Genomic DNA, 22017 nt, shown 5'->3' on the forward strand with positions numbered 1-22017 from the left:
AGACAGACCACTTAGAGCGTTGCTATGGTTGTGTTTTGTATAACGTAGTGATTATGATTAAATATACTCTTTGTAAATAACCAAATAAAAAAAAAACCAAAATAGAAATTCAAATTAGATTTTAGATTTTCTCATTGCAGTTACTTAATTTAATTCCAGTGATTTTTTAACATTAAAATAAGGTACAAGTAGTATCTTAGACTTGTATACAATGATAAACTTAAAATTGGAGATATACCGAGATATTTTTTAATAACGCAGTGATTACATATTCTTTGTTTAATACTTTGAAGTAAACATATCCTTCAATATTCCGTAAATTGAATCTTAGTAAAAGCTAGATTTAAAGATCTAAACAAAATGAAGTGTTGTGTGCCTTCGTGTGGGATTACAGCTGATAATTACAGGCCTATTGTACTCGATAGTAATATAAAGGAGGTTACTTTTCATGAGTAAGTATTGTTTTAGGAGCTTAGCGAAAAAATTGTAAGTCTATGGTTTTAGGTACAGTTTTGTACAAGTGTAAATTAAAAATTTATAACACCCCCGACAAAGTATTTGAGTTTTGTAAAACATCATTTTGAAATAAATAACTATGTATCTAGGCAACGTCCATCTTGATAGCTTGACATAAATTTGTCAATTGACATAATATTATGAACCTAACGGTTATCTAACCTTCTTTTCTACAAGAAAACTAGAAAAGGGCTGATAACTCTTAAACGGCTGAACCAATTTTTTTGGATTATAGCTAAGAACACTCTCGATCAAGCCACCTTTCAAATGAAAAAAAGTAAATTAAAATCGGTTCATTCGTTTAGGTGCTACGATGCCACAGACAGATACACAGATACACACGTCAAACTTATAACTCCCCTCTTTTTGGGTCGGGGGTTAATAACTCCCCTCTTTTTGGGTCGGGGGTTAAAAATTAGATATTGTTGTTGGCGCATTGGTGTGCACCTCTGTGGTCTTATAAGTGGGGGGACCCGGGTTCAATTCACTGCAGGGGGAATTGGGGTTTTATAATTTCTAAATTCAAAATTGTCTCTGGTCTAGTCTGTTGGCAGCATAGGTTGGCAGGCTTCGGCCGTGGCTGTCACCACCCTAATGGCAAAGCCGTGCCGTCAGGTGATCTAACGTTCTGATATGATGCCGCAAATAAACCGTCAAGGGTTTAATAAAAAAACTCTCATATTCTTTCAGAGTTGACCTGTTTTTAGACTGCATTATTTTGAGAACATGTTTCTGAAAAAGAGCAATTTAGGGGACATGATATGAAGCTACAATATTATCTTATTCAAATCCATTAAAATACATTCTGACCAACAGAGTTTTTCACCTAATATGGAATAAATTGCCCAACGATGTGGTTATGTTTAGGTCTTTTACCAGTTCAAAAAAAAAATTAGACAAACATTTGGAAAACTCGAAGCACTTCTGACACATCAGGAAAAGCTGCTTAGTTTATTATAAATAATAATCATCACTTACCACTAGGTGCTGTGGTAAGCACGGCAACGTTTAAGTTATGACTTATGTATTTGATTCCCGGCTTACCACGGCAACATTTAAGTTATGACTTATGTATTTGATTCCCGGCTTCAACCATTACTGGTTGACATTAGCACGATTGCTATAGGCACTAACATCCCACCCTACCATTCCGGGATGAAACCATGTAAGAAACTGATTTATCATCATTCTGCCGGGCGATTCAGAACATGTTTACCGAAAGATTACTGAATCGAGTGTTCTGAATTGCTGGGCTGGTCTACTACTGAGCACAGGTGTCCTCCAGAATAAGAAGGGGAAGAGGAAATCGATTAGGAAATGATTTTAACTAAATTGCTATACCCCTTCCAAGTTAGTCTACTTATATGTCCTTCTGACGGCATTGGACAACGGCAAAGCCAAAAGGAAGGGTTATGATTCTAGCAGTCTATGTATGTGTGTAGGTTTGTATTTATGTGTGTTCCATTGTAGCGCCTCAACTACTTGGCCGATTTTGAGGAATGAGGTGTCAATTGATTTGTTTTAAAGGTCAGGGTGACATAGGCTATATTTTATACGAAAAAAATTGACCTAAAGGATGTTATATCAAAAAAAGTGGAGGTCTTTAATATTGTATCGAGTGAGATGTCAAAATGAAAGAGGAGAAAATTCCAAGCTCATGAATATAAATGTACGACAGCATTTAATTATACTGTTTACCTGAAAATAACTGAAAAACAATTTTATTCTGATGTTTCCGCGTTTATTAAGACGATCGCTGGTCTGGTTTTAGTTTTCAACTTTATCTTGTTCAAAATCGCGAATAAATATATCTATAGCCACGCGAACGAAGTCGCGGGCATCAGCTAGTTAATAGAATAGAATAGTTATTTTCATAGTATTATGTCTTATGGAATCTTAATATGGGGTAGAGCGGCAGATATTGGGAGGATTTTTGTATTACAAAAAAGGGCAATACACGCAATTTATAACTTAAAACCACGCGATTCACTTCGAGAAAAATTTAAGGAAATAGGTATCCTTACCGTAGCCTCTCAATATATTTACAACAACATAATTTTTGTAAGACAAAATATTCTTAGTTACAAGAGAGTTGGCGATCTACACAACAGGCTGACTAGACACCGTAACAGGCTTGCGACTCCTACGCTCCGCCTCAGGAAGGTCCAAAAGTCATTTGTGGGAATGGGTATAATCTTTTATAACAAAATTCCTCAGCCAATTTTGGACTTGCCTTTACACAGGTTCAAAAAATCTATAAAAAATATGCTCCTGAGAAAAGCATATTATACTATCGAAGATTATGTATAAATGATAAAAGAGCGTGGATTTGACCTGCAATTCGCTCCAGCAATGCGCAGGACTTCAATTGCTTTTATACATGGCATAATATTGTATACTAGCTGATGCCCGCAGCTTCGCCCGCGTGGATTGGTCAGATCCCCTGCAGCATCAGGATTGAGGAGTTGGACTCCAAATTTTTTATGAAACAATGTCGCAAAGTTCCTCTATCGATTAAAAAAGAAATGACGCAAATCGGTTAAGAAATCTCGGAGATTTCGGTGTACATAGGTAGAAAAACACAACTCGCTTTTTGAAAGTCGGTTAAAAAGTAGCCTATGTTACTCCCTGGTCAATTCTCTACTTGTCTGTGAAAATCCCGTCAAAATTGGTTCAGCCGTTCCCAAGATTAGCCTTTTCAAACAGACAGACAGACAGACAAAAATTTTAAAAACGTGTGATTCAGTTATAGTATCGTTCAAATAACCATATGACCTTAATATGCGGTAGTTATTTCGAAATTACAGACAGACACTCCAATTTTATTTATTAGTATAGATTAAATCTTTGAAAAGAGCAACCGCCGAGTTTCTTGCTGTTTCTTCTCGGTAGGAAAGGCATTCCGAACCAGTGGTAGATGCTTTTGACGATTCAAAAGAACTTGTAAAAGTCTAATTGAATAAAAATATTTTGAATTTTGAATAGAATAGATTTATATATTCAAGTAGACTTTTACAAGTGCTTTTGAATGGTCAAATAATTTACCACTGGTTCAGAATGCCGTTTATACCGAGAAGAACCAGCAAGAAATTCGGCGGTTGCTCTTTTCTATCTATACTATACTTACTAATAAATAAAATTGAAGTGTCTGTCTGTAATTTCGAAATAACTACCTCATATAAGCCTCATATGGTTATTGGAACGGTACCATAACTGAATCACAATTTTTAAAATTTTTGTCTGTCTGTTTGAAAAGGCTAATCTTCGGAACGGCTGAAACGATTTCGACGGGATTTTCACAGACAAGTATAGAATTGACCAGGGAGTAACATAGGCTACTTTTTTAGAATAGAATAGAATAGAATAAAATTTATTTGTTGAAACCGACACATAAACATAGTATTACAAATAATGACGCTTATACAAAACTAAAAATAAAAAATAAAAATAAAAAATATAAACCCTAAAATATAAAATTTAAATTATAAAACTTAAAAACTAACTTAACTTAAACAGTGTATTATGTATGTATTATGTGTCGTGCCAACGAAACCCACGGACCGACTTTCAAAAATTGAGTTGTGTTTTTCTATCTATACACCTAAATCTCTGAGATTTCTGAACCGATTGGCGTCATTTTTTTTTAATCGATAGAGGAACTTTGCGACATTGTTTCATAAAAATTTGGATTCCAACTCCTCAATCCTGATGCTGGAGGGAACCTAATCATCCAAAACTGATAAGATTTAGAAAATGTCGGTTATAAATTGATTGATATTGAAGGTGTCTGTACCAAGTAAAGACTTTGTCGTTGACCTCGAGGACCCAACTTCTCAACCCTGATGCTGTAAGGAATTGCATTCCTAAATCATGGTGACCCCCCGGGATTTTTAAAGGATCATCCGTTTAAATGTTTTTACGTGGTGCAGAAACATGTTGCATCCCGGGACGGGCTATTACGGATAAGTTACTTTTGTCCTGGGGAAGTTCCCACGGGATTTTCAGAAACCTAAATCCACGGGGGCCAAGCTGCGGACATCATCTAGTTGATTAATACTATTAGTATGGATTACAGATTTCCTACTGTACCCTGGCTCAGGAAGTCGTGGCTGGTGGGAATTGGTATACGGGAACGCCACTTGCCACAAGGGGCCGTGGTTTGCTCTCAGCATTTTCAGAAATATGATTTCAATTCGACTACAAAGAAGCTCAGAAAGAAAGCCGTCCCGTCTACATTCATAGCACCCAGCTCTGATTCTACCAGTTTAGATGTAAGTAAATGTTAAGGGTTTCAAAAGGAAGAACAGAACCCTTATAGGATTACTTCGTTGTCTGTCTGTTTGTCTCTTGTATCTGTCAAGAAAAAGGAATCAAAACCTATAATGTACCTACTTCCTGTTGACCTAGAATCTGAAATTACTCAAGTTATCCCAAACCTCTCATATCATTTATTGAAATCAAACATCTATACTAATAAATAAAATTGGAGTGTCTGTCTGTAATTTCGAAATAACTACCGCATATTAAGGTCATATGGTTATTTGAACGATACTATAACTGAATCACACGTTTTTAAAATTTTTGTCTGTCTGTCTGTCTGTCTGTCTGAACGGCTGAACGGATTTTTACGGGATTTTCACAGACAAGTAGAAAATTGACCAGGGAGTAACATAGGCTACTTTTTTAACCGACTTTCAAAAAGGGAGTTGTGTTTTTCGACCTACGTACACCGAAATCTCCGAGATTTCTGAACCGATTTGCGTCATTTCTTTTTTAATCGATAGAGGAACTTTGCGACACTGTTTCATAAAAAATTTGGAGTCCAACTCCTCAATCCTTATGCTGCAGGGGATCTGACCATTCCACGCGGGCGAAGCTGCGGGCCTCAGCTAGTAATAAATAAACCCTTTTTTTTTAATTTACAGACTAGCGCTTGGCTGCATTCAGACCTGCTAGCAAGTGATGGTGCAGCCTAAGATGGAGCGCGCTTGCCTAGAAGTTGCCTATTCACTCTTGACTTGAAGATACCCATAGTAAAAGTGGAAAGGAAAACAGATTCTGGAAAGACATTCCATATTCTAGTGGTCGGATTAGAATCGAGGAAGCAAATTGATTCGTATGTGTCCGAGGAAACCCTTCAATGATCCTACTTTGGATACTCTACATAGGTTTCATTTGCTAAGTTTAGTTTTCTGAAGGTTTCACTTCTACTGTATGACCTGAACACATGTTTATTTTCAGTTCTGCCTGATATGCCTAGACATGGGAGCCAGTAAACTGTTTCCACTGAACAAGAGTCATTTGGCGAGCGCTTACTCTAACATAATAGGACTCGATGTGAGTTGTTAGTGTGTTTGAAATATACATAAAACACTTCATTTCTTGATATTTTTTAGGTTTCTGTACCTCAAAAGGAAAAACGGAACCCTTATAGGATCACTTTGTGGTCTGTCTGTCCGTCCGTCGTGTCTGTCAAGAAATCTATAGGGTACTTCCCGTTGACCTAGAATCTTGAAATTTGGTAGGTAGGTAGGTCTTATAGCACAAGTACAGGAATAAATCTGAAAACCGCGAATTTGTGGTTACATCATTTAAAAAAAAAATTGAAATATGTTTCAATTTTCAAAATAAGATAACTATACCAAGTGGGTTATCATATGAACGGGCTTTACCTGTACATCCTCAAACAGATTTTAATTTATTTTCATGAAAAAAATTGTTTTTGATTTATCGTGCAAAATGTTGGAAAAAACGCCCGAGTACGGCCGGTTTTTTTTGTTGGAAATGGCCGGTTTTTGTGTTTTGCTGGTGTTTTTTGGTGGTGGAACTGACTGGGAAGTGCAGACAGACAGACAACAAAGTGATCCTATAAGGGTTCGGAAGTTCCTTTTGAGGAAAAATGGAACTTCCGTTTTCCCTAAAGAAAAAAATTAAATTTTCTTTCAGATGAGTGATGTGTGTGACCTAATCGCTAACCCGAAGCTGTGTTCAGAGTGTGCGCACAGGTTGAATAAATGCGACACATTCAAACACAAAGCCCTGAGAGCTCACTCCATATTGATCCAGCTGCTTCTAAAGGATAAAGCTGTGAGTATAGTCTGCACAAAATGAGAACTCATTCGCCATTTTAGCTCTGTGTCAACTGTTATGTGCGTTTTTAACCGACTTCGAAAAAAGGAGGAGGTTCTCAATTCGTCGGGATCTTTTTTTTTATTTTTTTTATTTTTTATGTATGTTCCCCGATTACTCAAAGACCCCTGGACCGATTTGGAAAATATTTTTTTTGTTTGAAAGGGTATGTGTGCAGGTGGTCCCATATAAATTTGGTGAAGATCTGATGAATATCTTCGGAGATGGAGAACAGAACTCCTCAATGGATAAGAGCAAATTGCTCGCGATCACTGTAATAGCTTAGTAAACAGTAGGGTTTTAACTGGGCATAGCATATTATAGTACAGTGGGGCCACTAAAAATTGTGACATAAAAAATTTTCAAAAGAAAAATAAAACCGACTTCAAAAACCAAAAACACTAAAAAGTAAAAAATAATTTTTGTTTAGCTACATATGTCATGTACCTAGGTATGAAGTCGGGCGAGCTTCACTCTTGGATTTCTAATTTTGTTTTAATATGCTTGCTCGACTTCATACCTAGGTACATTACATGTGTAGCTAAACAAAAATTATTTTCTACTTTTTAGTGTTTTTGGTTTTTGAAGTCGGTTTTATTTTTCTTTTGAAAATTTTAAGCAATTAAATATCACTTGCTCTAATGGTGAAGGAAAACATCGTGAGGAAACCTGCATGCCTGAGTTCTCCATGTTCTCAAAGGTGTGTGAAGTCTGCCAATCCGCATTGGGCCAGCGTGGCAGACTATGGCCTAAACCCTTCTCATTCTGAGAGGAGACCCGTACTCAGTAGTGGGGCGGAAATTGGTTGATCATCAACTGTCATGTCAAAAGTGCGATTTTTAACCCCCAACCCAAAAATAGTGGTGTTATAAGTTTGAGGTGTGTATCTGTGTATCGTAGCTCCTATTTCAAGACTTAGGTGTTTAAAAAAAACAGAGGATTGATATAATCGATTGTAAATAAACTTTCTCCATCAATATCGAAAAAAGCTGCTTTCTATTTATGACAATCAGCTAAATGTTTTCAAGAGTTCGACTAATGAACCGATTTTAATTTAGTTTTTTGTTTGAAAGGTGGCTTGATCGAGAGTGTTCTTAGCTATAATCCAAGAAAATCAGTTCAGCTGTTTGAAAGCTATCAAGGAACCAAAAGCTTATTTTGCTATAATCCGCCAAACCAAAGAAATCTGTATGGTGCAACATGCAGCATGCGACATGCACCGCCCGCCCTCCCACTGATAAACATGCAGGAAAAGCCAGCCACCAAGCAAGCCACACGCACCACCACCACGCAGCACCACACAAATCCCAACACCACTCGACGCACGTTTCGCCCCGACACCGGAGCATCCTCAGGAGATGTAGACCTTACAATGCCTAATTGCAGCAATTCTCCTTTTGGTTGTTTGTATATCATGGACTTCCGCAAAATAACGCCTGCTTCTATACTACATTTGAAAGCTATCAGCTGTTTTCTAGTTACTGTAACCTTCACTTGTCGGGGGTGTTTTTTAATTTAACTGTTTAATTTACTCTTGTAGTCCATAATCCTTACTTTCTTACTATATATACCTACTAATTTCTAATACTTATTACTCACTAGCCGATGCCCGCGACTTCGCCCGCGTGGATTTAGGTTTTTCGAAATCCCGTGGGAACTCTTTGATTTTCCGGGATAAAAAGTAGCCTATGTACTAATCCAGGATATTATCTATCTCCATTCCAAATTTCAGCCAAAACATACACACACACACACAGACACACACACACACACACACATACACACCCACACCTACAATACTTTCACCTTTATAATATTAGTGTGATGTACCAATTTTCAGATAACATTAAAAGGATTAAAATCAGTTAACAGAGAGGGAAACTTACTAACGTCTAGTTTAGTAAAAGATGCTTTTAAACCCGACCACTATGACCTTTACGTGACACACAACGAAGATGAAAATAATATACCAAAGAAGGAAAACATAATATGTAACCCCCAAAAAAAGAGTAATTCAAAAAGTAAAAAAAATGATAAAACTATACATGATTGCAAAAAGCGTAAAACAGTTTATAAAAAAGAGAATCTAAACGGACCAGGCGATAGTGAAAATAATGATTTTAAAGTTTCTAATAACGTCATCAATATTGATCATAAGGTGCATGACAAAAATATCGGAAGTCATGTTGTGTATTATAAAGATAAAATCAATGATAATATTAATACCGCTAATTCTGATAAAATTGCAAATAATAAAAGCGATGTATTTATAATATATGATAGTGATGATAGTGATGATAATGATGGAGTGGAATTTATAGCTAATAAAGACACTGTTCATTATATTGATGATGACATGAAAGGCCATGATATCGGTGATGTCAGTAAATGTAATATGAGTGATGATATTGATCATGATATCTATGATGGTAAACGTGATATGATTGATGACATTGATCATGATATCGATGAAGACGTTAAACGTGATGTGATAGATGATATTGGTCATGACATTGATGATGGCAGTAAACGTAATATTATTGATGAGGACGTTAGACGTGATGTGATTGATGATGTAATTAATCATGATATTGATGTTGACGTTAGACCTGATGTGATAGATAATCTAAATCATGATATTGATGAGGACGTTAGACGTGATGTGATTGATGATATAATTAATCATGATATTGATGTTGACGTTAGACCTGATGTGATAGATAATCTAAGTCATGATATTGATGAGGACGTTAGACGTGATGTGATTGATGATATTATTGATCATGATATTGATGATATTATTGATCATGATATTGATGATGATGTTACACATGATGTAATAGATGATATTATTGATCATGATATTGATGATGATGTTAGACATGATGTGATAAATGATATTATTGATCATGATATTGATGATGACGTTAGACATGATGTGATAAGTGATATTATTGATCATGATATCGATAATGACGTTAGACATGATGTGATAGATGATATTATTGATCATGATATTGATGATGATGTTCGATGTCATGTGGTTGATGATATTGATTATGATATTGATGTTGACATTGATCATGATGTTGATAGTGATAACATTGACATTGATATGGATCATGATGTTGATGAACTTGTAAAAGACAACCACAGCAGTAATACATTACTAAACAAATTAAAAATTGATAATCAATCGGAAAATCAGAATCTTGGAGTAAATAATGGCACTAAATGCAAAAATAAAACCGCGAAGCCAAACAAAAATAAAACAATAAAATAACCAAGTGGTAGCGTACGCAAAGAGGTTATACTTAGAATGTGATAATGGAACCAATAATAAAAATGAAGATAACTTCAAAAAGACGAACAATACGATTTTTAATAATGATGACCCACCTGGTGCATTTATCCAGATTGTAGATATTAAAGAGGTTATGAAAAATAAAAATGAATCCAATCTTACAAAAGATGAAAAATCAAATAACAAAAGAAATCTGACATCTACACCAAAAATCAGAAAATGGTCCAAAAGAGATAGAAAACCTAAAACATACATTCCTAGACCAAAAATACAAGATTGTACCGAAAAAGGCTTGCGAATGTTCACGAGGACTATGTTAACTTATGAAGAACAGCTACAGGTGATACAGAACAGGAAATACTCCAAGCAATATAAGACGGCTGCCTTGCAATGTGAGGTTTGCTTCAAAGGATTTTGGCGATCGGCTACTTATAATCGACACATGGAAAGACATACTGATGTAAGTTTAATTAACCCTCAACCCAAAAAGCCCTAGGGTGTTATAAGTTTGACGTGTGTATCTGTCTGTGACATCGTAGCTCCTAAGCTAATGAACCGGTTTTAATTTGGTTTTTTTTTTGTTTGAAAGATGCCTTGATTGAGAGTGTTCTTAGCTATAATCCAAGAAAATCGGTTCAGCCGTTTGAAAGTTATCAGCTCTTTTCTAGTTACTGTAACCTTCACTTGTCGGGGGTGTTATAAATTTTTAATTTACACTTGTATATTTATGGTAGTCATTTGTTCTACAGAAACATCAAGACACACGCCCACTCTACAGGTGTGACATATGCGGCAAAACGATGACGACAGCCGTCGGCTGGAACCAGCATGTCGCCCACGTGCACCACAACGTGCCGTGGCCCAAGCGCAACCGCCGCGACAGGAGACCCAACACAAGAAGAGTGCGAAAACCTACTGGTGACACTAGTGACTCGCACGTAGAGGACACTGTTAAGAGTAGTGCGTCTGATTAATAAATGATAAAAGTAATATGTATTTTTATTTTATACTAGCTGATGCCCGCGACTTCGTTCGCGTGGATGTGGGTTTTTTAAAATTCCCGTGGGAACTCTTTGATTTTCCGGGATAAAAATTAGTAGTGTGCTAATCCAAGATGTAATCTATCTACATTCTTAATTTCAGCCCAATCCGTCCAGTAGTTTTTGCGTGAAGGAGTAACAAACATACACACACGCACACACATACAAACTTTCGCCTTTATAATGTTAGAGGGAAGGTGGGAATATATGCGAGAATGAGCGAGTGAGCGTGCGCGCGTGTATGTGTGCGTGTTTTACTCTAACGCAAAACTATTGGACGGTTTTGGTAGTTTGGAATGGAGATAGCTCTGATTTAATACATAGACTAGGTACTTACTTTTTATTCCAGAAAATCAATGAGTTTCCGCGGTATTAAAAATCTATATCTATGCAGACAAAGACGCGGGTATCATATAGTCTAGTAATTAAACACAAGTTAGGCAAAGAGAATCTTTATGAGAATTAGGTATATAACTACCAAATCATTGGAATAGATAGTGCAAAATTCTCCTGTGGGTGTACATCCCATGCAGCTTTCTTAAAAGTCGTGGCGGCCAAGTGATTATATATAGACTACAGGCCCATGTTCAAAAATGGATGGGTCATATGAACCACCAGGTGACGTATACAGGACGATATAAGAGCATAAAATAATAAGATTCAGCACTATGCCGTCACTTGTAAGCTGTCCAACAGAGTGCTGGTGAGAATTCAAAAGTGCAGGTAGAGTGAGTACATTTTGGTCATATATTTTTGTACGGCATTTTTACCATCGATAGATCCATGAAAAATAATAAGAAAGCGCGCAGTGCCGTAAAAAAATGGTGCGCCACAAAGTCAGTAAATTGTTTGATTTTTCTGACCTTTTCCGGGGTAAATTTGGTCATTTAATTCTGTACGGCACTAGTTTCATACTGTTTCAATACAGCCTCTAATCCATTATTCCACAACGCCGTACAAAAATCATGCGACAAGGGGAAAAAATTGAGGGTAGCAACCCCCTCTCTTTCCGTGGTCCGGGGGGTAATTTAAAAAAGTACGGCTTTGATTCCAAAACATTATCTAGCACTCAAAAGTACTATTAAAAATAATGCCGTCAAAAAATTAGTGTTCATTTGAATGTGTATCAATAATTATCTTAATTTCATGGTATACTTGATTTTTAAAGCTGTAAAATCATTTGACTCTGTACGGCAACTTTTTTTTTAACATGATAGTGTAAAATACTATTGTTGTATAGTATTGCCGTTCAAAAGAAACTGTTCTAAAAAAAATTATAGAGAAATACAAAAACTGAAATTTTTCAAATTATTGCAAAAGTTTAAATATTCATAGATTAATAAAATATAGCAATTTTCTACGCTTTTCCCTTGTTTTAAATAGTATTAAGATAAATAAATTGGGAAAAAAATATGCCGTACATTTTAATGCAGACCATATCTTTTTGGCTGATGAAAATGACGCTACCATTTTAAGGGTGTAGTACTTTATGGCCATCTGATACTGTACGGCATTAACATATTTTTGAAGAGAACAATTGATAATATGATAAAATCACTATGCCGTCTAACTGAAGTGAACGGGTGTGTATATAATATCCACATCCCCTACAAACCTTTGGACCAACGAAAATGTACGGCATGTAAAAAAATATTATCTATGCATAAAACACTTTCAAAATAAATTAATTTTATGTTGTTTCAAATCATCCCCCGGACCACGGAAAGAGAGGGGGTTGCTACCCTCAATTTTTTCCCCTTGTCGCATTTTTGTACGGCGTTGCGGAATAATGGATTAGAGGCTGTATTGAAACAGTATGAAACTAGTGCCGTACAGAATTAAATGACCAAATTTACCCCGGAAAAGGTCAGAAAATCAAACAATTTACTGACTTTGTGGCGCACCATTTTTTTACGGCACTGCGCGCTTTCTTATTATTTTTCATGGATCTATCGATGGTAAAAATGCCGTACAAAAATATATGACCAAAATGTACTCACTCTACCTGCACTTTTGAATTCTCACCAGCACTCTGTTGGACAGCTTACAAGTGACGGCATAGTGCTGAATGTTATTATTTTATGCTCTTATATCGTCCTGTATACGTCACCTGGTGGTTCATATGACCCATCCATTTTTGAACATGGGCCTGTAGTCTAATACTCTTTGGTGGCGGCGCCTTTGATAAAAATATAGCCCGTGCTGAGCGGCTTGCATAGATAATATATGTGTTGATATGTATGGGCGTGAAGCAAAGGCGACCGTAAATAAGCGAACAGACTATTCTCACCTTACCATACTGTACACAAATAGACGTTCCAACATGGTTCTAATGTAGGTATATACATCTATACCTACATAAAAAAAAATACCTATAGTTTTTTTTTTTTTCTTTAAATCTGGCTTTACTCTGATTATCCAATGTCAAGTTTGTTAAATTTTCAAGTTATTGAATCTATACAAGTATGGACCCCGTCTGCGCCGGCGCCCGCCGACATACACGCGGCGCCCCCTTAGAGCGCTTCCCAGTCAGTTCCACCACCAAAAATCACCAACTAACACAAAAACCAGCCACTCTTAACAAAAAAAAAAACACTCCAAACAAGCACAGCACGCGCGCCAGCAAACGCCATCACAGACGAAGTCCCACCTATAGTAGTACTATTATATTATTCTGTGACATTACTCTATGAGATGTCCAAAGAGTATGTACCTAATCAATCATCAGTAATCACTAATGTCAATTGTGGATTTCGTCCTTGGATGAAGGATTAATGATTTCGTCTGTGTTGGCCATTGCTGGCGCGCGTGCGGTGCCTTTTTGGAGTGTTTTTTTTTTTTTTTTGTTAAAAGTGGCCAGTTTTTGTGTTTCACTAATGGTGTATTTTTAGTGGTTGAACCTTCGATCATAGATTTATTGGGTGGAACCTACTGGGAAGTGCTTTAAGGGGCGCCGCGCATCTGTCGGCGAGCGCCGGCACAGACAAAGTCCATACTTAGTTATATAGTTTCCCTTACTTGTAAAATAACTACAAACTTGACATTGGCTTATCTTTGTAAAGCCAGAAAAGAGAAAAAAAAATATTTGTCAATAAATCTTTTTTTGTCTGTGTCTTTGTTTATTGTTATCAATTGTTATCGTATTTTGAAGCAATTTTAGAGGTTTCGTAGTAAACTTTTTCAATTCTTATTATTATTTTTCCGTGATTTCTAATGATTTCATAAGAGCATCATAATACACAAACTATTTAGCATAAAATTGGAGAATTACCTAATATATTTCTTAGTAGGTACTTCGGAACTACACATAAGCTCAAATATTCTAACATTAAGGTAAAGTAAAGATGAAGTGTTGTGTGCCTTTGTGTGGGATGAGAAGTAATAATTACGCACTTACTGTACTCGAAAATCAGGAGCGGGTTACTTTTCATGAGTAAGTATTATATTTGTTTTGATACAATAATATTGTTTTTGCAACATCATGAGGAAACCTGTATGCCTTAGAGTTCTCTATAATGTCCTCAAAAGTATGTGAAATCGGCCGGCCCGCACTAGGTCAGTTTGGTATGGCCAAACCCATTGCATTTATAAAATATTAGCTAATCTAATATTCGCGATTTACATTTTTCAAAATACCGCGGGAACTCTTTGATTTTCCGGAATAAAAAGTCTATGTGTTAATCCAGGATATTATCTATCTCCGTTGCAAATTTCAGCCAAATCTGTCTACATAGTTTTTGCGGGAAGGAGTAATAAACATACACACACACATACACACAAATTTTCGCCTTTATAATGTTAGTGTGAATATGGATTTCATATTACAGGTTTCCTATCACACCGTGGCTTAGGAAGGCATGGCTGTTAGCGATTGGTGTACAAGAATACTCCTTGCCACAAAAGGCTGTGGTTTGCTCGCAACATTTCCAGAAAGGTGATTTTACTGTGCATAGGAAACTTAGGAAGAAGTCGGTCCCTTCAGTATTCAGAGTACCAAACTCTGAAACTTCCACAATTCAGGTGAGGACACCTTTTTTCATGTTTTTGAAAACAGGTTTCATTAACAAGTGTAAATAAAAAATTTATAACACCCCTGACAAGTGAAGGTTACAGTAACTAGAAAACAGCTGATAACTTTCAAACGGCTTTTTTGAGGAGTTTTTTTTTTGACGGAGAGTGTTCTTAGCCATAAACTAAGAAAACCAATTTTCTTAGTTTATGGCTAAGAACACTCTCGATCAAGCCACCATTCAAACAAAAAAAAAAAAACTGAATTAAAATGGGTTCATTAGTTTAGGAGCTACAATACCATATACAGATACACACATCAAACTTATAACACCCCTCTTTTTGGATTGGGGGTTAAAAATAAGAATAATAAACCTTGTTACTAGTAAGAATCTGTTGTGCAACTTATACTATTGTTCTGTTGGAAATTGTGTATGCCTAGAGTAGATTGACGTTTTGTTTTGCTGATGATGATAATGATGGTCCCAAACATTTGACAGAAGGTTTCTCATTGAAAGTTGCTTTTTAGGATTCTGTACCTCAAAAGGAAGACCTTATAGGATCACTTTGTTGTCTGTCTATCTGTCTCTCTGTCTGTCTGTCATGTCTTTCAAGAAAACCTATAGGGTACTTCCTGTTGACCTAGAATCATGAAAAGCAGGTAGGTAGGTCTTATAGCATAAGTAAAGGATAAAATCCGAAAAGTGTGAATTTATGGTTACATCACAAAAAAAAGTGTTTCAATTTTCAAAGGAAGATAAATATAGCAAGTGGGGTATCATATTATGAAAGGGCTTTACCTGTACATTCTAAAACAGATTTTTATTTATTTTTATGCATAGTTTTTAATATATCGTGCAAAATGACGGAAAAAATACCTTAGTACGGAACCCTCGGTGCGCGAGTCTGACTCGCACTTGGCCGGTTTTTTTTTTAACTTTGTCTTTTTTTTCAGTTCTGCCTGATATGTCTAGACAGCAGTGCCAGCAAACTGTTTCTGTTGACTCAAAACAATAATTTAGCGCGAGCTTATACTAACATAACAGGACTTGAAGTAAGTTGTTAATAGAATAGAATAGATTAACATTCAAGTAAACTTTTACGACTGAGTTCGGGGGTTCGATCCCGGGCACGCACCACTAACTTTTCAGTTATGTGCGTTTTAAGCAATTAAATATCACTTGCTTTAACGGTGAAGGAAAACATCGTGAGGAAACCTGCATGCCTGAGAGTTCTCCATGTTCTCAAAGGTGTGTGAAGTCTGCCAACCTGCATTGGGCCAGCGTGGCAGACTATGGCTTAACCTGTCTCATTCTGAGAGGAGACCCGTACTCAGTAGTGGGACGGAAATGGGTTGATCAGGTAAACTTTTACGATGGACCGACGACGTAAAGCGGCCAGCGGGAAGTGGCTGGCTGAGGAAGGCTGAGGACCGGGTGTGGTGGCGCTCTATAGGGAAGCCCTATGTCCAACAGTGGACGTCCACAGGCTGATGATGATGATGAAACTTTTACAGGTGCTTTTGAATCGAATTCACCACTGGTTTGGAATGCTGTTCCTGCCGGAATGTGTTTTGAATGGGTATCATAATTTTACTAATATTATAAACTAGATGCTGCCCACGACTTTGTCTGCATAAATCATTCATTTTTTTTTAATAAAAGATGATTAGCCATGCTAATCATGACTAATATTCCCCTTTCCCCTCCAACTAAGCGCAAAGCTGTGTTAGGAGTAGGTACGACAATAGTGCAACGGGTGGGGTTTGAACCGCCGACCTTTCAGAATTCAGTCCGCTCCTCAACCGTTGAGCTATCGTGGCTCTAAATTTATTGAAAGGTGATTTATAAGTATAACAGTATTCTTGCTTCAGGTAAGCGTTATTTGTGATCAAATCAACACTGTGCCAAAACTATGTCCAGAATGTGCTCAAAGGCTGACCAACTATGATACATTCATAGACAAGACGATGACAGCGCACTCCATATTGCTTCAGTTGCTCCAAAAGGATAAAATTGTGAGTATTCACCTTACCACAAATATTTGACTTTGATATTTTTAGGGTTCCGTACCACAAATGGAAAAAAGGAACCCTTATAGGATCACTTTCTTGTCTGTCTGTCTGTCCGTCGTGTCTGTCAAGAAACCTATAGGGTACTTCCCGCTGACCTAGAATCATGAAAGGCAGGTATATAGGTCTTATAGCACAAGTACAGGAATAAATCTGAAAACCGAGAATTTGTGGTCACATCATTAAAAAAAAAATTAAAATGTATTTCAATTTTCAAAGTACGATAACTATACCAAGTGGGGTATTATATAAAAGGGTTTTACCTGTACATCCTAACAGATTTTTATTTATTTTTAAGCATAATAGTTTTTGATTTATCGTGCAAAATGTTGGAAATAAATACCCCTGTACGGAACCCTCGATGCGCGAGTCTGATTCGCACTTGGCCAGCTTTTTTTTTCTTCATTTTTCAGATAACATCACAAAGTTTAAGTTCAGTTAACAGGTTGGAAAACCAACTTGTATCTAACTTAGGTAAGCTCACTTACGAACCTAACCACTGTGACCTCTACGTAACCGAAGAAGACAATAATGCACAAAAGGAAGACATAATATATTTCCCCGAAGAAAATATTGAAAACTTAAAAAGTGAAGATGAAACTATGTCTAACTGCGAAAATAGTGAAGCAGATTATGATTTTAACTATTTTATCGAAGAAGATGATAAACATAATGATGTCCAAGCAATTAATAATAACATTAATAAGGATCTCAAGTTAATTCACAATGATAACCAAAATATCATGATAAAAACATCAAGTCAAGTTAGAAACAATGACAAAATGAGTGATGATAATGATGTTATCATTAACCCTGTTACAAGCAATGATAAAGATGCAAATGATAAGGGTGATGTATTTATAATTTGTGACAGTGATGATGAAATGGAATGTCAAGATAATGACATAAAGCATGATATCAATGGTGGTGTTAAACGTGATATGAGTGATGACATTGATGTTGATATTAATGATGATTTTGATCACATTAATGATGATATTAAAGATGATATTGATGATATAAATGATGATTTTGACATAGATGAGGATCGTGATAACGATGTATTTGCAAATGACAGCCACAACAACGACAAACCAATGGACAAAACAAAAGTTAGTAATAATTCAGAAAATAGAGTTAGCCTAAATAACCTCGTATTTGTAAAAGACACAAGACCTATGATAGATAATTGTATAAATCATGATATTAATGAACTGTTAAATGAAAAATATAGCAACGATAATTTATTAAACAAATTGAAAATTGCCCATAACTCGGACAATAGAGTTAGTCTAAATAATGTTATATTTGTTAAAGACACTCGGCCTATAATCCAACACCAAGATTTTATACCACGAAAAAATTACGCAGATCAATACAATGCCACCAAAATTCCTAGGGGTTCGGCACCAAAAATAAGTAAAAGACAAGGTGCGCGTTGTATAAGAGTTAAAAAACCTCAAAAATATGTTCCAAGACCCCGAACACAAGATTGTACTGAAGAGGGTTTAGAATCGTTTACAAGGACTTTGTTAACTTATGAAGAACAGATATCTGATGTACAAAAAAGAAAAGAAAACATACAATATAAAAGGTCTGCATACAAATGTGAAATTTGCTTTAAAGGATTTTGGCAACTCTCTATTTATAATAAACATATGGATAATCATTCTGATGTAAGTTACTATTATTTATAAAGCTTCTTTTCGAAACCTTCAACTAACTAACTAAAAAAAAAACCTTCAACTTTATCTTGTTAACCTTTACCTACCTTTACCGTACCTTTCAGCAAAGGTTGCCTGGTAGAGATTGCTCTAAGCAATAAGGCCGCCTTTGCACACAATTGTTTTTTCTGTTTTCTTCCTTGTGTGTTTTTGTGTACAATAAAGACTTGTATCTATCTATCTATCTATCTTGTTTTTAGAAATATGGTAAATATGAGTGTGCAGTATGTGGGATCCATTGCAAAACTCGTGGGAGTCTGTACAGACATATAACTGGGAAGCACAGCACGAGGTACGACTGCAAGCTGTGCAATTACACCGTCAATGCCAAGTAAGCAAAGCTCTCTAAGGCTGAAATCTATAAAGCGCACTTTATATGTGCGCTATACGCGCGCATGGAAATTTTTATAATTTTATTTCGTCATTTTACTGCAGCATTGTATTTATCAGATCAAAGTAGCATGGGTACGTGTCGTCATTATATACTAATTACCAAACACCCTGTATATCTAGCTATACACATATCCTAGCGGCGCGAACACCTTGCATAAACACGTCTAAATGAAGTATCTGTTGCAGAACCATGGCGCGAATGCACGCGCGCTGGCACAACGGGAAAACATACAAATGTCCACACTGCGAGGCAGAATTCAGGTATAGTTGCTTTTTAGGATTAACTTTAAAAGAAAAAACGGAACCCTTATAGGATCACTTTGTTGTCTGTCTGTCTGTATGTCGTGAAAACCTATAGGCTACTTCCCGTTAACCTAGAATCATATAATTTGGCTAAAATTAAATATCTTAGTACTGATGCGAAAGAAAATTATGATTTAAATGATTAAACATTAGATTTAAGCCTAATTTGTCAAAAAGTTTGTATGTACGGGTTTCCTGACAGGATGTGTTGGCTCAACTCTGTATTGTAGACACCTTGTCATTCCATATTCAAAAAATATAAATAATTTTAGGGTTCCGTACCTCAAAAGGAAAAACGGAAACCTTATAGGATCACTTTGTTGTTTGACTGTCTGTATGTCTGTCCGTCCGTCCGTCCGACTGTCGTGTCTGTCAAGAAAACCTATAGGGTACGTCTCGTTGACCTAGAATCATGAAATTTGGCAGGTCTAGGTAGGTCTTATAGTACAAGTAAAGGAATAAATCTAAAAGCCATGAATTTGTGGTTACATCATAGTAAAAAAAATTAAAGTGTGTTTTAATTTATTTTCAAAGTAAGATAACTATACGAAGTGGCGTATCATATGAAAGGGCTTTACTTGTACATTCTAAAATAGATTTTTATTTATATTTAAGCAAAATAGTTTTTGATTTATCATGCAAAATGTCGGAAAAATGCCCGAGTACGGAACCCTCGGTGCGCGAGTTTGACTCGCACTTGGCCGGTTTTTTTGCTACTATTTCATTTGTTGCAGGCATCGCACGTCATATTTCTCGCACGTGCGGCTAAAGCACCCTTCAGACAACGTGTGCGCGCTGTGCGGCTTCAGCTTCGTGAACCCCGCGGGCGTCAGGTTCCACATCAGTTTGAGACATCGCTTCGAAGATGTACACGTTAGTGTACTGACTAAACATAATTCCAATTTTTTAAGTCCTGTATTATTTGAATAAGTGAGGGTTATTTACAGAACTTGTCTGGTCCGTCGTGCGAGGAGTGCAACATCCGCTTCGCATCTGAGACTGCGTACCAGCAGCATATGGCGGTGTCGCCCAAACACGCTATTAGTGGGTGAGTTTACTGAACTTGTCTGGTCCGTCGTGCGAGGAGTGCAACATCCGCTTCGCATCTGAGACTGCGTACCAGCAGCATATGGCGGTGTCGCCCAAGCACGCTATTAGTGGGTGAGTTTACAGAACTTGTCTGGTCCGTCGTGCGAGGAGTGCAACATCCGCTTCGCATCTGAGACTGCGTACCAGCAGCATATGGCGGTGTCGCCCAAGCACGCTATTAGTGGGTGAGTTTACAGAACTTGTCTGGTCCGTCGTGCGAGGAGTGCAACGTCCGCTTCGCATCTGAGACTGCGTACCAGCAGCATATGGCGGTGTCGCCCAAGCACGCTATTAGTGGGTGAGTTTACAGAACTTGTCTGGTCCGTCGTGCGAGGAGTGCAACATCCGCTTCGCATCTGAGACTGCGTACCAGCAGCATATGGCGGTGTCGCCCAAGCACGCTATTAGTGGGTGAGTTTACAGAACTTGTCTGGTCCGTCGTGCGAGGAGTGCAACGTCCGCTTCGCATCTGAGACTGCGTACCAGCAGCATATGGCGGTGTCGCCCAAGCACGCTATTAGTGGGTGAGTTTACAGAACTGGTCTGGTCCGTCGTGCGAGGAGTGCAACGTCCGCTTCGCATCTGAGACTGCGTACCAGCAGCATATGGCGGTGTCGCCCAAGCACGCTATTAGTGGGTGAGTTTACAGAACTTGTCTGGTCCGTCGTGCGAGGAGTGCAACATCCGCTTCGCATCTGAGACTGCGTACCAGCAGCATATGGCGGTGTCGCCCAAGCACGCTATTAGTGGGTGAGTTTACAGAACTTGTCTGGTCCGTCGTGCGAGGAGTGCAACGTCCGCTTCGCATCTGAGACTGCGTACCAGCAGCATATGGCGGTGTCGCCCAAGCGCGCTATTAGTGGGTGAGTTTACAGAACTTGTCTGGTCCGTCGTGCGAGGAGTGCAACGTCCGCTTCGCATCTGAGACTGCGTACCAGCAGCATATGGCGGTGTCGCCCAAGCACGCTATTAGTGGGTGAGTTTACAGAACTTGTCTGGTCCGTCGTGCGAGGAGTGCAACGTCCGCTTCGCATCTGAGACTGCGTACCAGCAGCATATGGCGGTGTCGCCCAAGCACGCTATTAGTGGGTGAGTTTACAGATTATTATTATTTATTATTATTATTTTTAATTCTGTCCGTCTGTCGTGTCTGTCAAGAAAACCTATAGGGTACAATCCCGTCCTAGAATCAGGTGGTTCTTATAGCACAAGTAAAGGAATTAATCTGAAAACAAAGAATTTGTGGTTACATAAAAAAAATGTGTTCACGAAAAAAATAATTTATTATACATGGCGCTGTTGTCATTAACTTGCTGTGTTGCGAATAAAAAAATTAAAATATCTTGTACGATGGTACGGAACCCTTCGTATGCGAGTCCGACTCGCACTTGACCAGTTTCTATTTCTGTGTATATGTTTGTGTGTGCAGTAAAGATTTCC

The 22017-nt window shown here is 37.4% G+C and overlaps 2 protein-coding genes across 4 annotated transcripts in view; both read left to right on the top strand.

Moving 5' to 3' along the window:
* LOC123879483 (protein PFC0760c-like) lies at nucleotides 1-20666 on the top strand. Of its 3 annotated transcripts, XM_045927203.1 has the most exons (9): nucleotides 27-452; nucleotides 14817-15009; nucleotides 15953-16051; nucleotides 16871-17014; nucleotides 17482-18744; nucleotides 18993-19123; nucleotides 19372-19446; nucleotides 20223-20361; nucleotides 20436-20666. In XM_045927203.1, the coding sequence occupies exons 1-9, from the start codon at nucleotides 361-363 to the stop codon at nucleotides 20538-20540; spliced, it is 2241 nt and encodes a 746-aa protein (XP_045783159.1). In that variant the 5' UTR covers nucleotides 27-360; the 3' UTR covers nucleotides 20541-20666. The 3 variants fall into 3 exon arrangements, 1 of the variants encoding a protein (XP_045783159.1); XR_006799018.1 differs by lacking the exons at nucleotides 14817-15009; nucleotides 15953-16051; nucleotides 16871-17014; ... (3 more) ...; nucleotides 20223-20361; nucleotides 20436-20666 and adding exons at nucleotides 4580-4787; nucleotides 5758-5853; nucleotides 6463-6603; ... (1 more) ...; nucleotides 9293-10409; nucleotides 10699-10937 and having other exon boundaries at nucleotides 1-452; XR_006799017.1 differs by lacking the exons at nucleotides 14817-15009; nucleotides 15953-16051; nucleotides 16871-17014; ... (3 more) ...; nucleotides 20223-20361; nucleotides 20436-20666 and adding exons at nucleotides 4580-4787; nucleotides 5758-5853; nucleotides 6463-6603; nucleotides 8486-10409; nucleotides 10699-10937 and having other exon boundaries at nucleotides 1-452.
* LOC123879529 (zinc finger protein 766-like) overlaps nucleotides 20662-22017 on the top strand; it is a 9381-nt gene continuing 8025 nt past the window's right edge. Inside the window, exon 1 of the mRNA XM_045927296.1 lies at nucleotides 20662-21666. Coding sequence (XP_045783252.1) covers nucleotides 21635-21666 — 32 coding nt within the window. The 5' untranslated portion in view covers nucleotides 20662-21634. The remainder of the gene's footprint in view (nucleotides 21667-22017) is intronic.

The sequence above is a fragment of the Maniola jurtina genome, chromosome 28 (assembly GCF_905333055.1).
Source record: "Maniola jurtina chromosome 28, ilManJurt1.1, whole genome shotgun sequence".
Lineage (NCBI taxonomy): Eukaryota > Metazoa > Arthropoda > Insecta > Lepidoptera > Nymphalidae > Maniola > Maniola jurtina.